We start from the raw sequence: 22,394 nt of genomic DNA on the forward strand, positions 1-22,394 counted from the left end.
ACTCTTTCTATTCATCCCCATTTCATATTTTATATTACCAGTAATCATTTCAGCATGGACTGAGTGTTGCAATGAGTGGTAAAAGAGGTCGTAGGGACCACTGTCGCCATCAAAAATACAACACCTCCAACAGATACAACAACAAAATAGCTTTCAAAGCATATGGTTTATTCCATAATGTGTTTTCTCTGTAGTGACATTACAAATTATGTGTATGAAAAACATTCTGTAACAATCATCAAAATATACATTTTTATAACAATTTCAGTTAAACTGATTTGAAGATAGGTCAACAGATTTTGAATAACTTATTTGAGTAAATTAACTTCATTAACCAACATTAATTCACACAATTATTAAACAACTGTTTATACATTATTACAAATTATATTCTCAACAGATTTTGTTTTGCTGTATCAGTGCGTTGTATTATATTTAAAAAAAAATTAAATATTACAAATAAACTATTTACAAAAAGCACCATTTAATCTGTTAAACAAGATATTATTTATGAAACTTAAATGACATATTGCCTATAAAAATAATTAATAAAACATTTATTGCTTTTACTATAAAATATTTATTTTGTTTATTTTGAGTTGAGAATGTATTTGATCCTTGTATGCTAAAAAAATTAATAAATATTTGTGTTATTGCAATTAACAATAGAGTTAATTTATAAAACCTGTACTATCTGTTCTTTGTAACATTAAAGTTTATTTTTGAACAGCTATACAGTGGCCAAGTCTCTGCCCTGTTGCCTAGTTGACGCTCTAGTAAATAAATAGCATCTCTATGGTTGCTACTCATTTTATATAAAGTATAATATGATTATTTGGAATTTGGAATTACAAATACACAGGATACTTCTAAGAGGCAAAAAAAATTGATTACACAATTTTCAAGCCATAGCAAATTGAAACTCTCACTTATACATTTTTGTTATTTTTCTTAATAATGAATGAAAAAAGCTTGTTTACAATTTAAAGATTTAGTATAAACTAGAACGGTTCAAACTGCTTCATGTCTTAAAATATTTTCATTTGCCACAGTTGATATTAAGATCTTGCACAAGTACTATCAGTCACTATTAAGCACATCTTAAAGGACTTAGCTGTTACAAGTACGCAATATCAAACATGTTCAACAAACACTCTATTCTGTCCATTTTTCAGAGATTACGCTTTGTAAATACAAATTTACAAAATACAAAATTTAAAGGAAGAATCTAATAATTCAATGTTGTTAAAAATATTTTGAAAGATGCAAACCGATAGTTATTGATACATAAACATTTTAATTTTATATTACTACTGTATATGTAATATGTAATTACTACAGTATATGTTATATGTAATGATGCTTGCTGATTTGTGCCAAGAAGTATGATCACGTCACACCATTGTTCAAAGAGTTAAATTGGCTACCCATGGAGTCACATGTTAAATTTAAGATCCTGCTGCTGGTGTTCCGATGCCTAAATAGTTGCGCTCCAAAATATCTCTCAGAATTGTTGACAGTCAAGAAGGAAAAGCGAGAACTAAGATCTAGTCATCAGGTGCTACTGGACATTCCAAGGAGCAAACATAGTTGGGGAGATCAGACTTTCAGTGTTGCTGGACCTAGGCTCTGGAACCACCTACCCTTGAACATTAAACACACATCATTATTGAGTCACTTTAAGTCACTACTCAAAACTCACCTTTTCTGATTTTTTCTACAGCGCCATGAGCAATGAATGTTGGAATGGCGCTATATAAATCGAACAATTGATTGATTGATTGAATGATGGTGATTAATCCATTGATCTAAACTGGTCATTAGGGACCTTACTTCATACTTAAAGGTTTCTTTCTATGGTACCTTGTGATTTGTTGATCATGATGGATTTCATCATGATCATGGTAGTGTGAACAATGATAACATTGATTATCAAAGTTTTACAAAATAAATGACATGGGAATTGACACTAAGATTAGGTGCCTGTTATTCTTTTGAATTATTAGTAAATGTAATTTGGAAAGAAAAAATCTGTGTTTACATTCATATTTAAATTAAATGTGATTGTTATGATGTCATTGCTATTTTCAAAATGGGAAAATAATGATTTAATTCAAATTAATGAATGTCTATCATATCATATTTTGAGACATCTTATAATTTAAGTTAATTTCTATTTTTTTAATTTCCACAATATAACAACATATAATATACATAATGATAAACAAGTTAATATAGATATCAATGAAAACAAGTACTTAGGGGAAAGAGTGAGTCAAAAAACACTTTAGGTTCGACCCACCCAAAGATATAACATAAGGGGATGCTTTCCTCCTGTGAAAACAAACAAGGGACAATATGTTTAAAGACTAAGGTCCCAGACGGTGTCCCCTTAGCAGAGGTCTACAGAAATCACAAATTCAGGATTTGTCTTGTTTTATTTGGGACGTAAATAACAATATTACCGTACTTATATTGGGAAACATTTTAAATGAAATTCTATGACTCAGTATGTTGGTTCCGCTGATAATAATAATGTGAACATTAGGGAACATTAGTGGGCGAACATTTGGCACTAAGCTGAGAATGCTTGACTCACGAACCAAATCAAATAAAAGCAAATGATCCAATTGGGAACAATAAATGATGCGATTATAGACAATAGTCTATTAACAACATTAAATTAATTGTTCTGTAGTTTATATGTCTGTAAAATAAATGACATGAAAATTAAAATGTTCTTTAAAAATGTTAAAATTAATCCTTTTTATAGAAAGAACAATAAAACAATTAATATTTTGGTGACATTGTTAGTTTTTCAAATGTGAAATAGAATTCTAAAGTTAATCATATTATTTAAAAGCAAAATGTAATAATAATTTTAAATGATATCTTTACAAAACTGAAACATTGTGTTTGGGTTACTTTTAATTGTGGCATATGTGGCATATTTATAATCAAATATAAAACAAATATTTTTTATTTGAAAATAAAATGAAATGGTAACAAATGTACAACCAAAAAGTCAGTGGAAAATTGGTAAGGCGTAGTATGTAGCCTAGATACATCTGAAAACTTGCTGATAATGCGTTACAAAATGATGACAATTTCTAAAAATTTACAAAAATGTTATTTTAGAAAAGAAACTTGCTATTCTATGAAAATCCTTTGATTTGTTTTTATTGCTAGCGAAGACTACAGTGCAGATGAAAGACAAGATGTTTAGAAAGTTGAACATTTCAGAAAGCAGTAAATATTAAAGAGAGTTTATAAAGAAGGTCGTACGGGAGGTCGTACAGAAATAAGTGATATTTCTACATGGTAAGGTCTACAAACAACCTTGCTATATCAATATACACATTGGCTGATGTAAAGTCACAGATAATATATCTACATCTTTGATTACAAGCTGAGAGGCAGGTTTAGGGATGTCACAGCAATAGGTAATTTGGAATACAATTACTGTGTATACATGATCAGAGAACATTATATTATGATATGACATTATCAACAGTTTTGGGCTGAGGGGCATGGTATTATGTGAACATATACCGTAGCAACATTGGATAATCATAACGTTAGTCACATTGGTTATATGACATTATAATGTTTAGGCTGATGGGCACGTTTAAGTGTATATGAAACGGACTATGAAACATCAGCACCATTAGTTCAAACATTTCAGTATTTTTGGATAGGACATAAGATTTAACTTTCAACGTCCTTATAATCACATGTTTCTTCATATATCTATTTTGATGTTCAATTTGTTGTTAATGACCTATAGCAGTCAATTTATTTTGATTTTTAAAAAGTAATTTTAACCAATTTATAAATATTTTTAAAATTAAAACGCAATTCAGCATTTTTGCTGCCATGTTTTAATCTTTTTGTTTTGTTAATAAATACTAATGGAAAAAAAACACAAGTTGGACCACACCCTTTTCAAATGTAGAGAGCACGAACTAGTGCTACCCTGGATACACTCATGATTTTTTTTTAAATGTCTACACAATTTTAGGTAGGTGTTTAAATTAAATCTTAACTGAAAATAAATCCAAAACATTAATCTAAACTTTAGAATTTGTTAAAAACATGTTGTTTACTTCAATTGACAGTTAAAAAAACAACTTTAGGTCTTATTACCGGTATGAATGTACAGGAAAGTGTAAAAAAACAAGCAGAATAACTCTAGAGGGCAACATTCATCTAAGTGTGACATGGAATTGAATTGCTGTTGCTTGAACCAGTTACAACATTTTTTTCTTCAGTTTTCTATCATGAATGACTTACAAAGGGATTTCAGAATATTTTGGAGGACACAGACCATTAGCGCCACTACTAGAATAAACAGTTAATGTACACACTGACCATTAGTGGACAACCAGGAAATTGAAAATTTTTCTCAGCCGGGATGGGAGAACAACAATTTGCCTTCTTGCTATTGAATATACATTCCATGAAAGTTGTTCTCCAACTTAGGTTATGTTCAGATCTATGGAGTTATGCTTTCGTATCGCAAGCAATGTCATGTTAAATTACAGTAGCGTCGTAACAGCAACGTGTTAAGATTCGCCTACCTAACGTTTTCGTTTCAAACTGAATTTTTACCGATTTGGGTGAACATCTGGTATGCAGGAGTAAATTTGATTGGTTGAAGGACAAAATCATTGATGCATGATTTTTGTATCGTAAGCGCCGTTCACTAATCTTGTACCTTGAGCTGTTGTAACAAATGAAAGATCAGTGTCGCAAGAGGTGGTTTTCACTAATCTTTTTCTGGTTCAGACCTATAGAGTTGTACGACGTGTACGATATGAAAGCATAAATCTGCAAGTCTGAACAGGCCCTTAATAAAGTACAGATCTGTAATAATGTACTTGACGTGATTCTGTAGACATGTCACCATATTTTGATGGTTAAGATCAAACAAATTGTACTTCCAATTATAGTACATGTAAGCTGAATATAAGTTATATGCGTGCTCAAAACAAACACTTGTGAGTAACTTCAGTCTGAAATTATTATTGATTAAATGTTTGAAAGAATAAATTCAACAATATTATTTGAAAGTGTAATATAAAGTCTTTCCCTTCTTTTTTTAGGTTTTTACATTTTCACCTATTCTTCCTCATTTCAACAAAATCCACAACCATGGACGGATTCATCTTGTTTACTGCGCACTCAAGCATGTCGTCTCGTGCTGTGCCACATTGTTTTTCGTCACAAATGTTTGGCATATTGTTGATTATTGAAACCAACAAAACAATCATACAACATAAGTTTACCTGATGAGAATGATCTTCATCTGACATCATCATCAGTACTGTGTCACCTGCAATAAGAAATATAATTAGTTTTAATATTTAAATGAAGACTATGAGGAGATCTTCTTTTAGAAAAAGCTGTAAGATGGAATTGTTGCTATACTTCAGCTTATATGTCAAAGGGTCTAAAAGCTGTAAGATGGAATTGTTGCTATACTTCAGCTTATATGTCAAAGGGTCTAAAAGCTGTAAGATGGAATTGTTGCTATACTTCAGCTTATATGTCAAAGGGTCTAAAAGCTGTAAGATGGAATTGTTGCTATACTTCAGCTTATATGTCAAAGGGTCTAAAAGCTGTAAGATGGAATTGTTGCTATACTTCAGCTTATATGTCAAAGGGTCTAAAAGCTGTAAGATGGAATTGTTGCTATACTTCAGCTTATATGTCAAAGGGTCTAAATGCTGTAAGATGGAATTGTTGCTATACTTCAGCTTATATGTCAAAGGGTCTAAAAGCTGTAAGATGGAATTGTTGCTATACTTCAGCTTATATGTCAAAGGGTCTAAATGCTGACTTTTTGTAGACTGTCTGTGGACCTAGGCTGGTTTTGCAGAAAGTTTGATATTGTGAATTATTTTGAATGTTATCTTTTTGTAAATGTGAGTGTACTAATGTAAATTACCATTATCTTTGCATTATTTCTATTATATTGTTAATGTTTGGAAATCAATGCTTTAGCACTGAAAGTGTCATTCAGTATAAAGACAGAATAAATAAATACCTATATTAGTCATTTAAACAACATACTGTAACATTTGCTATATGCTCAATATTTTATCTCTTTCTTTTTTTTTCTTTTCATGTATTATACATATATGTATTGTCGGGGCCCTCATGAGACAAGCTATTGCTTCTAGTGCAGGCCCCAGTTATTATTGTTATAACTGAATAAATATGTATGAATGAATGCTATTTAACAAGAATTTGGAATTATTTAATCATCATGTCTTGGGCGAGTTTCCGTTTCAAAGAGTTTGTACTAGGAGAGTTGACTGTACAATAAAGCTCTGTCCACACTATCAAACTAGTTTGACAAAAAAAGTGTGATGTGCCCAAATATGGTAGTGATATGGCCAAATATGGTATGACATCATCATGTCCCTATATGGGCACATCACATTTTTTTTGTCACATAAAGTTTGTTAGTGTAGACAAGACTTAATACAGTAAATAGATTCATAAACTAGTAATAAACAAAAACCAATATAGATATAAAACCTTTCATATATCAGTCTCCATATATTGCCGTTCTGGAATCGTTGAGTCCTCTTCCGAATCATATTCCTCAATCGAAATCAGTTTAGGTTTATGCGGTATCTCATCCAAATCATCGTCCCTGACAACAAAGAACCCACCGCCATTTTCACCCCTCGAGAACACGCTTCGGTTGTAAAATGGATCATCGCCATCTTGATAAATGTCAGAGTTTCTAGTTTCATCTTCATCATCTTCAAAATCCTCATCGTCTTGAGATGAGTGGTCCAGACATTTTGGGCCGGTTAATGAGATCATGATAGCACCAATTGGAGCAGTGATTAAGATAACCAAAACAGCTAATGTAAGAATCTGACCAAAATATACAAAAGATTATAAGATTACAAATAAGACATAAAATGCAGAATTATTTGTATCTGAATTACAGACAGACAGTCAGAAGAAGAATTCTGTAATAAAGCTATGGATGCAACAATACATCAGGTATGTCATTAGTTTAGTAACTGATTATTTCATATTTTTTCTTCTTTATTGTAACATTAAGAATGACTAAAGCTCTGTCTACACTATCAAACTAGTTCGACAAAAAAACTGTGATGTACCCAAATATGGTAGTGATATACCCAAATATGATAGTGATATGACATCATATATGGGCACATCATGTTTTTCTTTTCACATACAGTTTGAAAATGTAAACAGAGCTTAACATTAAGAGTGACTAAACATATCAGCCAACCATTGGTCAATTAAAACATTGTCAACTTTTCTATGACACTTAAAAAAAAAAAATGAGAGTCAAGCTCTATCAGATTCTTGAAAATGTGTTGTTCCATCATATGGAGTTATCCTTGTTTTATTTTATTCTCAACAGCTTTACTTTGTTTGTTTACTTTATTGTTGGGTCTAAAGCAAATGCTTATATGCCCTTCTGAATGTTCCTTCCCAAAGGATCCTAGATGGTTACAGGATAACGTGCTCTCTTCGTACAAATTACCTGTTTTGCCATTTCTTGTTCCTGCTCCGGCCGGTTTCTATTGGTTGTTTCTATGAGAGCTGTTGATCCAATAGCAGCCTAGAATAAAAACAAAAGAGACAGAATATTATCATTACCCGTATCTTACTAACTTGCTTGTTTGTAATTGTCCATAAGTTTGGAATTGTAAACATAATTGTTTGTATTATTCTTCTTTTTAATTTACACATATTGCCAAATAAGGATAGATATATTGCCAAATAAGGATAGATATATGTAATTGAGTAAGGCGTGTGGATGTTGAACTACTGATTGCCCTGTGCTGAGGCTGCGTCATGGGAGTATGTTTCCATTTGATCCAAAAAATGACCAGGGTAATAATGTGAAGCGTTTAGTGGCTTTGTGCGCTGATCATCGATGAAGCGCAATATAAGAATGACATTACACAAGATGCTCTACACAAACAGGTCTAACTACTAAGTTGTTTTAGAAAACATTAATATATTTTGTTATTGAATTACAAATTTTTAGAAAACAATAACAATTATATTGAAAAGGTCTTAAAACTAATACTGTGTTGTAAACAAGAACACTGTGACCTAGACCTATTGATCTACTCCTAAGGAAATGCAGGTATGTAGAATAGGAAGTAGAATCCACCAAGGGTTTGACAGAAAAAGGATGCTTACGTTACAAACTGTTGTTTTTATTAAGTTAAGTCAATTTCTGCAGAACAAAATGTTATTACAATAGATATAGACTTAATTCAAGTCAGATTTAGGTCCAATTTGTAAGAAAGTTTAAATTGTCACCTATTTTATTACTGTGTAACTAATGTCTTGAAATTCGTTTGACATCATAAACACAATAAATTACAATTTAAGCCCGGTATTTGATAAACTCAATTCAAGGCTTAGAATGTGGGGCTGTATCGCATATGCATATCATGCGTTTCATACCCGTTTCATTTGATTTGACTGAGGTGAACTTAACTGTAGTAAAGGCACTCCAAGTTAACGCCATATTAAATAAGAATTTTTAATTTATAATAATTTTGATTAATTAATAGTAAATCTGAACTTTCCGTTCATAAATAATAAATAAAATAAATAAAACTGAAACAAAATACTAAAATATTGTACCTGTACTGTAGCTTTTGGTAACCAAGCGAGGGCAGTAAACATTTTTTCCTTTCTGCTCAAATTGCCACATGAAGCTGACAGATAGGTGGCAGCCATCCTCACAACAGATCCAATAAGAATGATCGCAATCCCTAATCCTATCAAAGACAAAATAATATTCATTGCTGTTAATATCCATAGTTAGAATTTATAATGATTATTAATAATGCACAATATATTTATATGGTAATAATCAGAAACTGGAGAAAAATACAAATGAGTTAGAACCATCTTAATAAAGCTCTGTCCACACTACCAAACTAGCTTGACAAAAAAGGTATAAAGTGCAATTAAATATGGTAGTGATATACCGTAAAACCTCGAAAAGAAGCCCATGGGCTTCTTCTTTTTTTAGTGCTCTTGGGTGGGCTTCTTTTCGAGAGTACTTTTGCAAACTGTAGAGGGGGGCTTCTTTTCGAAATGAATGCTGTACATTTTGTGAATTTCTACTACATACAATGATATGACTTTTGAGACATTTTTTCAACCATGAAATTATGTTTAATATACCAATTTAAAAACAATATAAAAAGCAAAAAAACAGTCCTATGATTCACCGTCAAATAAAACAAGAAAAGTCTAGCCAGAAATGCAATCAAGGTATGTTCATTGAATGGTGCAGATGTTGGACATGTTCCTGAATGTTTGGCTCAGATAATAGCTCCGTTGATGAAAGATAGGACAGTAGTGCAGCTTAAAGCCAAGATAACTGGAATGGAACGAACGGCCCCAGAAGAAAAAATGGGTACATGGAGGTATGGAAATTCCCTGCCGATTTTACATATTTGCCAACGAAGCAGACAAGAAAAAGATACAAGATGTGATAAAGCACCATTTGGACGACAATAAACTGTAAAATAAATGTATGATAAACACGATCATACATATTAATTATTATCATCAGTCTGCATCACAAGTATCTGGCATTAAATTATCCTACTACAGTAACTCTTAATCACGTGTTTGTATTGTTTATTTCTGTTCCTTTGACGTTCAGTTAATAAACCTACATTCTTAATACAGTATAGTAGTCTATCTCGAAAAGAAGCCCATACTATCTTGGAAAGAAGCCCAGGGGGCTTCATTTCGAGATGGGCTTCTTTTCGAGAGTACTTTTGCAAACGGTAGAGGGGGGCTTCTTTTCGAGATGGGCTTCTTTTCGAGGTTTAAGCGCATGGGCTTCTTTTCGAGGTTTTACGGTACTCAAAATATGGTAGTGATATGACACCATCATGTCCATATGGGCACATCACATTTTTTTGGTCACATAATTTTCAGGAAGGTATCTACACACACATCTTTACTTTACTCTAACCTCAAACTGGCATATAATCTGATTGGTTGTATTAGATGGCCCCTCTTTATGTTGGCTAATTGTTTGAGCTGGATAACATAGTCAAGTATCTATCGGTTATTAATTAATTTGTAATATAAGATAAATAATAATAGATCTATATTTTTGTATTGTCATCGCATAAATGCATTTTGTTGGGGACTCCTTTGGAAACAAGCCTTTGGGGTTATCCCCTGCTTTCCATGCCTTTGTTTGTATCATTCCATGTATTTATTTTCATTCATATTTTATGCTGTTTCATAAATTGTACTGTACATGGAAAGCAATAAATATTCCTTCTTACTATTACTCACTAAAGACATTATTTGGTGATTATTTTAATAAGTTAAAAATGAAGATTTTGCGGATGATATAAGATTGTGTTTGTTACAATGTTGATCCAAATACCATGTTTATTATTCCAAAGAAGATTGGATACTAATTACACAATACTCACACAGTTGAATACCATCGGCTTATTGTTGTTATGAATAGTAACTATTTTGATAATATTGTTGCATTCATTGAATCATGCACTTGTCAATTGGCAATGGTATGCCACAATAATACTAATCCTACAATCAAATCTTTGAATTTACTTATGAAAGTGTGCAAGTATTCTTTTATATTGTTAAAGCGTATTGAGCTATGAAAAGACAAATAATATCAAATATTTTGAAGCAGATATTTCGAATTCTATAAAATTATAGGGTGTGCAAATGATTTTAGTTAGACTACCTTTCCTAAAATATTTCCTTGAATATTGTAATCATACGCAAACTTTTCTGAAAGACCTAAGTGTCTAATCTCTCTCTCATCTCCATAGAGCACATTTTTTGTGCCATTTATTTTATTCCTGTTGTGAACCAGCCTGTGTGTGAGCCTGTGTTAGCTTTGTCTACACCATCTTTACACCAACTTTATTTGACAACTAAATATTGTATGAAATTAAAAAATATGTTTGTCCTTTTTACCTTTGCCACAGTGCACTGAAATATAGTAATAAATTCATGATCTTTTTTATAACATGATGAGTGATGAAATTACAAAATTTAACATATCAATGAATCAACTATAGAAAAAAATGACTTGTGCAATTAAGGGTTTTATGATGGTATTTGCAAACTAAGCCAGTGTTTTGGACGCAATGACAGGTGTGTGATCCCAATAGGGATGCTTCTTAGAAATGTTAACTAGTTTAAATGTCCTAAAAAATTCATTCATCGTCTACAGTCACTTAAATGTTTTAAAGCAGTTATCGATCTATATAGGAGGTTAATATAATCTACATTATATTCAGTTGAATTAATCAATATTATCAATATTTTTAAATTTAATAAAAAAAGGGTTAATTTACAAGAAGAATTCTATTGAATATGGCTATTGATTTTTCATCTTTTCTAGTAGAATTATCATTAACAGGAGAAGTCTAAAGCTCAAAATAAAATAAAAAACCATCAATAAAGATATCTTTTAGTTCAGAGTAAAATGACTTGGAATATTGGACTAAATCTCTGTCTATACTATCAAACTTTATGTGACAACAAAATGTGATGTGCCTATATAAGGACATGATGATGTCATATCACTACCATATTTGGCTAATAATCATATCTGGGCACACCACACTTTTTTTGTCAAACTAGTTTGATAATGTAGACAGAGCTTTAAACATACACTATCAAAGCCTCATTGGTTTAATGTGAAGATAGTGTCACCAACAACCAACTGACGAGTTGAAACTTCTGTTGAAAAGACCCTTTCTTTTCAATTCAATTTCATTATCTACCATCCCGGGCAAATATCCACATAAACAGACAATGCAATGTAAATACATAAGAGAAAACAGATTTCCTCATATCTCCATTTACAAATCATTTCTGCATTTATAATAGAATATTAAAAACCTAATAATGATACTGATAATATCAGTGATATGAATTGTAAACAAAACTGTAATAATAACAGTTTATTCTTATTATACTGTACATAGTGTATATAAACAAGCTGTCAACGCGCTATACATAGATAGAATGTTTGTAGCATGATGTGCAGATATTACGCAAAAGGTATCACATAAAACTTCCAACTGAAATAAATAATACCTTTGGAGGATTAACAATATATAGCATATATATATTTAGCAAGAGCAGCAGTTGAACTACTGACCTATGCATACCAGATAAATGCAGTAATGATTACATAGAACTTGGATGTTATTTCCATGGAAGTAAAGTACTAAGTTGAGAATAAGCCGAATATTTATAGGCAGCCATTAGGGCTATAATAGTAAAAAATTTAAACAAAAAACAATTAAAAAAAAACAAAGAACACTAACAAACTAAAAAACTACAAAGGAAGATACAAATTATGAAACTTGTCATTTGATTTGCAAAACGTTTGTCTTTTGCTTATTTTTAGTTGTTTAACTTGACTATTATGAGAATATGTCTTAGTTCTTTGTTTTTCTATATTTCTTTGTTTTCCTTTGTAGTTTTTCTAGTTTGTTTGTTGATTTTTGAAAACGTTCGTTGTTTTTTGACATTTTTCTTTGTTTCAATTTTTTACTATTATGGCCCTAATGGCCGCCCATATATATTGGGGTTGGCCTGGCCAGGAATTTACAGTACAACTCAATGATACCTTGCTATGCTGACTAGTAGATGATAGTACGAACCAGCGTGTATATTCAGTACATACCAACATGCACTTAAGCTAGGGCATACCACCTTATATATCATATAAAGGTCATAGAATTGGTAGATAGAAAGAAATTATGTTAACATTTTTTAAGTATTTAACCAAACAGTGAACTTTAAAAAGATGATTGATTGATTACATTGCATAAATAGTTGTGTGTGTCACTGAGCATGTGAAACGGCTTTAAGATAACTCCCGAGAGGTAAGGCTAACACAAGATCAGCTGTCTGTGTGTAATAGGTGGATAGGTCTGTTCATGGCTGTATCAAATGTTATACCACCATGGTCTGTTAAGCATGTTTGAACCACAGACTTCCTAAGTCTACTAATGATTGCAAGAGCTTCCTGAAACTTCAAATCATCCTCCCACCTTCTTTTAAAGCCTTGTCTACACCATCAAACTTTATGTGACAAAAAAAATGTGACAATATGGACATGATGTCATATCACTACCATATTTGGGCACATCACACTTTTTGTGCCAAACTACTAGTTTGATAGTGTAGTGTGTTTGAGTATAAGATGAAATTCTTCTGATTACTCTTGGTATTAATAAAAACATCCCAATATTAAATGTGTACATTTATTATTTAGGTTTTACTACTACTAGACCATTGCTTGTTAACTTAATCTCTGTCTACACTATCAAAATAGTTTGACAAAAAAAGTTTGATGTGCCCAAATATGGTAGTGATATGTTCAAATATGGTAGTGATATGACATCAGCATGTCCATTTATGGGCACATTTTTTGTCTGTAAACAGAACTTAACTCTCATGTATGGACTATGCATACGTTTGTTTAATACATCTTCAACAAAATAACTTTATTATTTATACAACTTTCTTTTAGTAGTATATAAATCAAAATGCAGATATATAATTACTATTCAATAAACATAGTGTTTCCGTAAATTATGAGGTGTTGTGACAAATATGCTGAATGAATATTATAATCAATAACAGAATACTATACCTACCTACAGTAGAAGGTTGAAGTTCACTAACGGCAACCTCCGCACCAATCAAACCAAATAAAAGAGGTTCGAAGAATAACCAAAATACAGAAACTACATTTCCAACAGGAATCTTAGAAAAAAAACCAGTAAAAATATTATGAAATGTTAGTCTTGACTTTTTGTATACCGTTAATTTTTTTCATGAAAGATATTTTGATTTGCGAAAATAAAATGATTACATACAATAAGATCTGATTAATAATTAACCATATAACAATGCGTATTCATAAAAATGTGTTCTTTGCGTTTTAAGTGATCTTGACTTTGTGTGACAAAGACGGTAAATTATCAAGTATCCTGTGTTTGTTATTGACGTTTCTACTAACATTTTATTACCCATACATTGGTAGCCTTGCTAATGGCTAGCAAAATCTAGGTAGCTTAAAAGATAGATTTATACGAATCAAAATCCAATCAACATTCATGTAAAAAAAAAAACACATTTTATTTCTTAAATGTCATTCAAATATACAACATTCACAGGACAAAATTAAAACGTATTATTATTAAATGTCACTCCAATACATAGTTGTCACATGACCAGTGAACGTTTTCATTTGAAAAGTTTGATAAATAAAAATTTGATAATTAAGACACATCCAGTAGATTTCTGTTATTGAATTTAAATTTATGGAAAGTTATTTTATAAATCCTTTTGCTATGGCCAAATTGTTATAATAACAAAATTATTTAATCTATTATTTTAATATAACATTCGTTATTCTATTCAATCTTTTATTTCAGAATCTCTGGTGATATAAAAAGATTCTTAAACTTTGTGTCTCTGACGGACAGACTGCATGGAGCACGCTTTCTGATTTTAAGTTCTTCTTTCAAGGGAGCCATAAAGATTAGAACGTTGAAGAAGTAAATATTTGTCTAATGAGGTATAATCCTTTTGTTTGATTCAAGTCCTGATGCATTTTACTAATGGATAATTGTTTCAATGAATGAGAAGCAATTCTATGTTTCAAATACTTATATTGTTTTAAGTTTAGGTTTGCATCGCGATATCAATATGTAGATATCAAGTTTGTGACACACCACGTATATATTGTTCTGAAAAAAACTTTCTCGACGTTCTGATCAATATACTTTGATCGTCATTCTTACTTGTGAGGACGATCAAAGTATGTTGATCGAAATTTTCATGACTATATATACATGGTGTACACAAACTTCTATCAAACATCTAAATTTCAAATACTTGCACAAAATTTAAAAAAAAAACATTTCTTTTTGCCAAATTGTTTTGTTATTTTCTGCTATATTAAGTATATTCAATAAAATAATGGATTAGAACTAGTATTAGAAGTAAAAAAGTCTTCCACCTTTTTTAAAACATTTTTAATATTTCATAGTTTTTGGCATTATTTTTAAAAAAAAAACCTTTGCGAACTAGAATCTAAGTTTAACCACAGTTACATTATTCATTTAGCGACTACAAACTTTACCTTTTCTTTCTTCCAACCGAGGCCAGCTACAAACGGAAGTATTAGGCAAGCAAGAGCTCCAGCACCGGAAAATCCCGCCGATTTAAGACCAAGAAGAGCAAGTACGCTGGATGACATGATCAAAACACTCCTTAATCCTACAACAGCTGACTATAACAAAATAAAGCAATATTATATAAAGACTAAATAAATATTGTGGCAGAGATAAGATCACTGTGTTTGTCAAGAAGCTTTTGACAACATGCTCCAGTTATCTACAGCAAACAGCAGCTAGCATTCTTTACAGTACTGTGTTCTACAAACTAATATATAGCGATAACATTTACACACCCAAAGGAATATTAATATGTCTGAAAAAAAGAGTATTAATACACAAGATGAGAGGTGGGTTAACTAGGTCTCATATTAACTTAGTCCCATGTTAATTCAGCCCTGTACCAACTCAGTCCCATGTAACTCGGTCACATGTTATTTTAGCCCTGTATCAACTCGGTCCCATGTTAACTCAGTCCCATATCAACTTGGTACCATGTCAATGCAGTTCCATTTAAACTCAGTCCCATATCAACTCGGTCTCATATCAACACAATCCCATGTTAACTCAGTTCCATGTCAAATCAGACCTGCAGTGTTCCAACAAATCAAAATTGCTTAGATGTGTCACATTAGGCGCTTTATAAATCCTGGATATTATTAATGTTATTATTATTATTATAATGTTATTATTAATGTTATTACTTTAGAAATAGTATTTGGCATTTTTTTACTTTACTTTACTACTATGCATTTTGTGGCTTATTTTGTTCAAATCACAGTAACTTTTTATAATAATTTGAATTATAGATTAAGTCGGTTATAGCATTAAATAGCAACAAATATTAATATTGCTGTGTATTGGTTAATGTAGCTTGACATCTATAAAGTAAGCAAGTAATTTGTATAGTAGTCAAAAGAGGCAGAAATCTATTTCTGAGGCAGAAATCTATTTCTTACTCAGAAATAGAAATAAGGTTGACACGAAAAAACAATGTTTATTGTTCATTCAGTTCCCGACCTATATTCCATAAAGCATTCATAACCGGTTAAAATCGCCAATACTAAATTTAAGAAATAATAAAATTTGACATTTTGACCTTCATGACATTTCAATAGTGGTTAATAAAGGCTGATGATTTGTTAGGCTCTTAACTGTAATGTACAGATGTTTAAAATAACATGAACATGTTGTTGTTGACAACATGATTGAGAAGGTGATTGGCCTGCCCTTAACCTTGCATGACACCGCAATGTTAATGTTCACTATTTAATGTAATTTTCTTCAGTTGTAGAGTGTATTAATGGACATTCTATAGATCAACACAAATCTAGAATTCTTTACCAAATCATATAAAATCAGTACTTGGTATGACACGACTCTCGCAATTTTTTTTTCCCAACAGAATAGAAAAAAGAATAGGATAGGAAGAATCTTTCTTTTATTGTATTGTAGAGCTCAAACTTTCATAATTGCTATAAATTTGATGAACATTTCAAAAGAAGTTAAAAATATGTTGGTTGTAATTTTTTTTAAAGTATAACTGTATGTTATATTTTAGATAAAAGACAGCAAAATGTGCCTGCTTGCTAGTTGTGTTGCTTGTATTTTGCTAGTTACATATTTTAGCAGCAACAAAATAGAGTAGGCGTTTTTTTTAATTCACAATAACAAAATGTCATAATTATACAGTTACTATTTCTTTCAGAAAGGACTTCATGTACTGTACTGTACAGTAGGCTGTACAGAAAGTCTAAATATTTTGTGTTATTCCTTTTTTAAAATAGCAGTGTTTTAAATTTTTATTTTTTTTTCTCTGAAAATAATGAACATACAATAGAATAGGTATTGTCGGGGTATGTTTGTATCTTTACTGCATACTACAGAGGTTGTAATACCCTCAGTGTTAGCTAAGAGACGCATCACTATCGATTTAATACACAGATTTAGTCTTAACATGAAATTATTAATACCATTATGCGACTGAATAGGTAATCGTATATGATTGCTAGAGTAGGTATCCAACAGCACCAAGGACAAATATATATATTTTATTAATGTTCTCATAAGTGTACATTGAGGTGTTACGATTGGGAGCAGTTTATCTAATAAAAAATTAAATGTCATGAAGTGTCAGTAATTAAAATGGATCAGGTGTTTTAATTAACAAGTGATTTGTTACAGAGAGACTGAATCACTCTACAAAAAGAGATTAATCTAGAACAGTTTGCTGCCCACCTTTTACTTTCTCTGCTTTAGGTCTATTTGTATTATCTCATCTAAACCTCTGTCTACACTATCAAACATTATGTGACAAAAAAATGTGATGTGCCCAATGGACATGATGATCTCATATCACTACCATATTTGGGAATATCACACTATTTAGTTTGATAGTGTAGACAGAGCTTTACTGCTGAATGATTTCAATCACCTTCAAGCGCCTTGAGCACTTTGTGGATATGTGCGCTTTATAAATCTTATTATCTTATCTTATCTCATCCCATCTAACTTTTAAATATTAACAGTCCCTCTTTCACACATACTGTAACTATACACACCCTGTACTATGCATATTGTTAGTATTAAGTTATTGAATTACCTGATTCTTGTTGGGCAAAAACCAAAGTATCATGCCAACAACTAAACCGACACCACTCCCGAGAACAACTTCTAACGGGCCTCTGAGAATCGTAAACGCCATGTTTGATGACGAAAATACTGTTGCTAAAAGAACACCAAAAACACTGATAGCAAACACATTGTCTATGCTAGCTGATGCAATGATTAGGGTAGGAATGCCTTTGACTAGTCCGAACCCACGCTCTTGAAGGATTAGTAAAGACGGTACGACGACAGCTGGTGAAACGGCAGCAAGCACAAATCTGTCATAAATAAACGCATTGATTTAAAACAAATTTATTACAGTATACACACAAAACTTTTAAAGAAATATGTATTGATTTTTAAATATGCATAAACATAATTACTGTATGTTTAAAAAAGTGAATAAACTTGACAAACTTTAAAACTAATATCTAAACTAATATAATTGAACGAGAAATCAAAACAAAGTGAAAATATGGGATTTGAGGCGAACCGACTAAGCTTAGCAATAAAATGAGAACAACAAAATTAGCTTGCAATTTCTTTATTCCTACTTCTATAAAATAAAAAGTGTTTTAAATAGTTTACTCACCCTAACATGAACGCCCACAACCATGGAAAACCCAAAAGCAGAACTGCTGCTATGGCAATAGAACAAGCCTCGAACAATGTTGGCAAAAACGCTAGTCTCAGACAAGCGTACTTCAGGCGTTGTAAAGCTTTCGCATCTACTCCAAGACCAGCTCGAACAAGAATAACTGCTAAGGCTATGTTACGCAATACTTCAGACCATGCAGGTGTGATATCGTTTGCAACATCTATATACGGTACATTTGCTAACAATAGACCCACAATCAGCATACCTGCAATCACAGAGAAATATTCATTTTTATAAAAAAAAAGGATTTTAATAAATCTAAAAAATTGATTGGCTATTATCAGTTTGTCAATCTTGTATAGTGCTTTAAATGCTTAAAGCGTTAAAGCGCTTCTCATTATTACCCCAGCCATTGGATAACACATACCGTATGGATAGCTCGCACAATTAGATCAAGACACAACTTCACGCTGATTACTAGCTGCATTATGGGAGTATGTTTCCATACGTGTTTGATCCACTGGGATAATAATGATTGGGTAATAATGTTCAGCGCTTAGAGGTTTCACAACATTAGCCGCTATATAAATCCAGGATATTATTATTATTATTATTAATTATACAGCCTTAGTAGTAATCAGCGTATTATATTGTTTCACTCTACAAACAGATATCCATTTACACTTGGGTGGAGAGAAGCATAAAGACAACGTAAAGATGTAAAAAACAAAAACATGAAAAATAAAGATTGATTAAATCAGACTTTGAATAGGTTATTTTGTAGTTTTATTAAGTGAATCATTTCCGTAGGAAAAAAAACGGAAAAAATAATGTTTTCACTTATAAAATAACATGATAAATGGTTAAATTCAACCAAAAATCCACTGGCTGCCAGCCAATTTGACCATTTTTTGCTAATAAATTCCAATTTTTTTCAGGTAAATACATTTTCTTTCAATCCAATTTTTGGTCGAAGTCAATAAATGTGAAAATAAAATAGCATATTAAAAAAAATTATTATTCAGGGCGACAATACATCTTTAAGTAAAGTGTATTGCCTATTAGGACACAAATAAGCAATGCGACAAACGAAGTCCAATGCCTATTTTAAAACTATGTCACATGCCCTTGCACATTTTTAAACTAGTTACTCTGTTGTAACAGCTATAACATACATAAATAAAAAAACTAACATACAATGGAAAGGCAGAAGCAACAGAAAACAGCAGCTGTCAATAAATTCAATAAGTAGGTTATAAAACGTCATCTGGCAAAAAAAGTTGCTTAAAATGTTGTATATTAACCTTAATATTATTACAATGTTTGTTAGTGGAGACTTCTTTAAAATATCATTTATTAAAAATTCTTAACAATACATAATACAAAATAGTGCTCAGTTTAGAAATCTTATATCAATTGTTGTTGTAATTATATTAAAGCTTGGTTGGTTCCCACTAGAGACGCAACATAATGCACAGACGCAACTTAAGAAAATGCCCTTCCCATAATTGTGTTTTCCCCCGCCTGCATTAAATCAAACCAGCTATTGTAAACCAGCATTGTTGCGTCGTCGGTTCCCACTTGCGATTATGCAAGCACTTTGCGTCAATACGTTGCTGCGTCCAAGTGAGAACCACGCTTAAGTACGTAAGCATCAATGCATCATGACTTACCTAAAAGTGGAGGCATTTTGATAAATGAAATGAGAATTCCACCAATTTTACAACAAACAAGAAGAACATAGAGTGAAAATAAGTTGCCACCTGGAAGTGCATCCTCTCCTGTTATTGACCAAACAGCGGCCCAAATGACACCAAGAACAAACACATAAGTTAATGTCTTAGCCAAGGTTCCGTGTGGTGGACACATAAGGGCGTATTTACAGCGATCTGTTCGTGATGGTTCTTCAGGTAGTGGATTGAGTCGCGTAATCCACGGACTGAACGCGATGATGCAGGAGTCCGAGAACCTTGTGCAACACGTATCCGCAGCCGACGCCATGTGACCACCTAAATTCTCGTCGGTTTTATATTTTTTTAACTTTCCATTTTTGTCAGATAGTATTTGTGTATCTGAGAAAGATACTTTCTTGTGTTCATTCATTGTTATTGATTTATTCCGGATTCTGAAAAACAAAATAAGAGCAATTTTATTTTGAATAATATATTATAATTTATATCATAAAATAATTATTTAATTAATTAATAAATTAATCTGGAACGTTTACAAATGATAATTAAATTTTTTGTAAACACAAATAATATAACATAACTTTAAACCTAAAAACAATTCAAAATATTGTAACATTTCAAATCTAAAGCTCTGTCCACACTATCAAACTTGAAACAAAAAAGTGTGATGTGCCCTAATATGGTAGTGATATGACATCATCATGTCCATATGGGCACATCACATTAAACGTTGATAGTGAAGACAGAGCTTAACATATTATGCATTATTTCATTTTCAAACAAAAATTTTATATATTTCCTGCACCAGACATTGAAGGCTGCAGATATTAAAACTGATATTGTTAACCACACATAATAAGATATGCTTTGCTTTTCACTACTAGTTTAGAAGTAGCATCAGCAAATCTCCTTGGGCACACCTCTGTTTAAACTTCCTAGATGTGGCCCATTACATTGCACAGTAAATTAGATCTTTTTAGTTATAATAATTTGTACTTATTAAAATTCATAGGCAATTTTGCCTTAATGATTCTTAATATGAAGCTGCCTACTTTGTATACTAGCTTTAATAATATTCTGCATGCACAGAATGCAGAAATTAATCAAGGCCATCGAAAGTAAAGCAGTCTGGCTTTTTAACATGCAACTAACGCTGTTCAGTGACATCATCATTCATTTTACGCTTTATTGGCTTTGTCTCCCCATTCAATTATCAATAAAATAATTACTTTTTTTTTACTTTTTTATATTCCAAAAGTTATACAAAATTGTATTTTCTTTTTGTAATGATGACATGTTCACAGGTCTCAATTTCAAAAGTAATTATACAAACTTCAAAATTATAAATTCTATTTTACAATTTATTTTTTAATTATTTTTTGCCTTTGCAGCAGATTGCAAAAGGTTAACATAAAAAGGTTTTTATAAATTAGCAATAAAAAATGTTGAAACATTGATAACATGGGGTCCATGCAATGCAAGAAGAAAATTTTTTTTTTTTTGCTTTTATAATATTTTTAAATGTGTTCAGCTTGTACATTTATTTCAGCAGGCTGGTTGTTTTGAGTTCCTCACATAAAAAAATTTAATGAAAACTTTAATTTTTGTCTATGAATGTGTTCCTCTATCACGACAGAAGAAGGTGCAACAAAATAACTACTGTGGTGTTCAAAAGATGATTATAAATAAAGAGTAATTTTAATTAAGGCCTATATTTACCTAAAAGCAAAAAAAATTTAAGGTTTTGTTATGATACAGGTACACCAAGATAAACAAAATAGTTTAAGTAATAATATAGTATGTAATCACAATACAAAGAATCTCTTCCACTTAAATAGTCAACAACAACAGCAATAAAATGCTCACACGCGAGCCGCTAGGTTCTGAATTGACAAACTACCACCAGCCACCTGTCTGCTCTCCTCCTCCGCCGAACGTCAAGACAATTGGAATTCACCGGGCCTAGCTTAAACATAATGAAGGTGTATAAAATCAACTTACGTTACACGTAAAATATTCAAAATGCTTTTTAACCAAGAACTTTCAATAATCCTACAATCCTATCCAAACATTTTAACCGTGATCATTGTACCATCATCCCAACACAAACAAATGGGAAAGAGTCAAAAAGACAAATCTCTGCAGATTGTTTGTTGCTGGTGAAAAAAAGAGGGCGACAAACTGATATTCCCGACCTATCAAAGATACGGTTTTTTAATTTTTTTAAAGTATAACTAGAGTTATTGTTTTTTTAGTAAA

At 31.5% G+C, this 22,394-nt stretch overlaps 1 protein-coding gene across 1 annotated transcript; it reads right to left on the bottom strand.

Moving 5' to 3' along the window:
• Window positions 1-151: 151 nt before the first annotated feature.
• Window positions 152-22,324, bottom strand: LOC140051593 (sodium/hydrogen exchanger 9B2-like). The gene is made up of 11 exons (XM_072096853.1): window positions 22,137-22,324; window positions 20,118-20,569; window positions 18,439-18,709; window positions 17,842-18,124; window positions 15,206-15,355; window positions 13,713-13,821; window positions 8,662-8,798; window positions 7,541-7,618; window positions 6,547-6,894; window positions 5,289-5,335; window positions 152-1,644 (listed from the first exon to the last, which is right to left on the bottom strand). Exons 2-9 carry the CDS (start codon window positions 20,545-20,547, stop codon window positions 6,550-6,552), a joined length of 1,803 nt encoding a protein of 600 aa, XP_071952954.1. The 5' UTR covers window positions 20,548-20,569; window positions 22,137-22,324; the 3' UTR covers window positions 152-1,644; window positions 5,289-5,335; window positions 6,547-6,549.
• Window positions 22,325-22,394: the final 70 nt, after the last annotated feature.

The sequence above is a fragment of the Antedon mediterranea genome, chromosome 6, assembly GCF_964355755.1.
Source record: "Antedon mediterranea chromosome 6, ecAntMedi1.1, whole genome shotgun sequence".
In the NCBI taxonomy this organism is placed as follows: Eukaryota; Metazoa; Echinodermata; class Crinoidea; order Comatulida; family Antedonidae; genus Antedon; species Antedon mediterranea.

Excerpts from the sequence above, each read along its gene's own strand:
- LOC140051593 (XM_072096853.1), bottom strand. The coding sequence starts at position 20,547 with ATGAATGAACACAAGAAAGTATCTTTCTCAGATACACAAATACTATCT. Across the intron at positions 15,356-17,841 it reads TTTTGCCCAACAAGAATCAG|TCAGCTGTTGTAGGATTAAG; the intron begins GTAATTCAATAA and ends ATTTTGTTATAG. Across the intron at positions 6,895-7,540 it reads AACAAGAAATGGCAAAACAG|ATTCTTACATTAGCTGTTTT; the intron begins GTAATTTGTACG and ends TATTTTGGTCAG.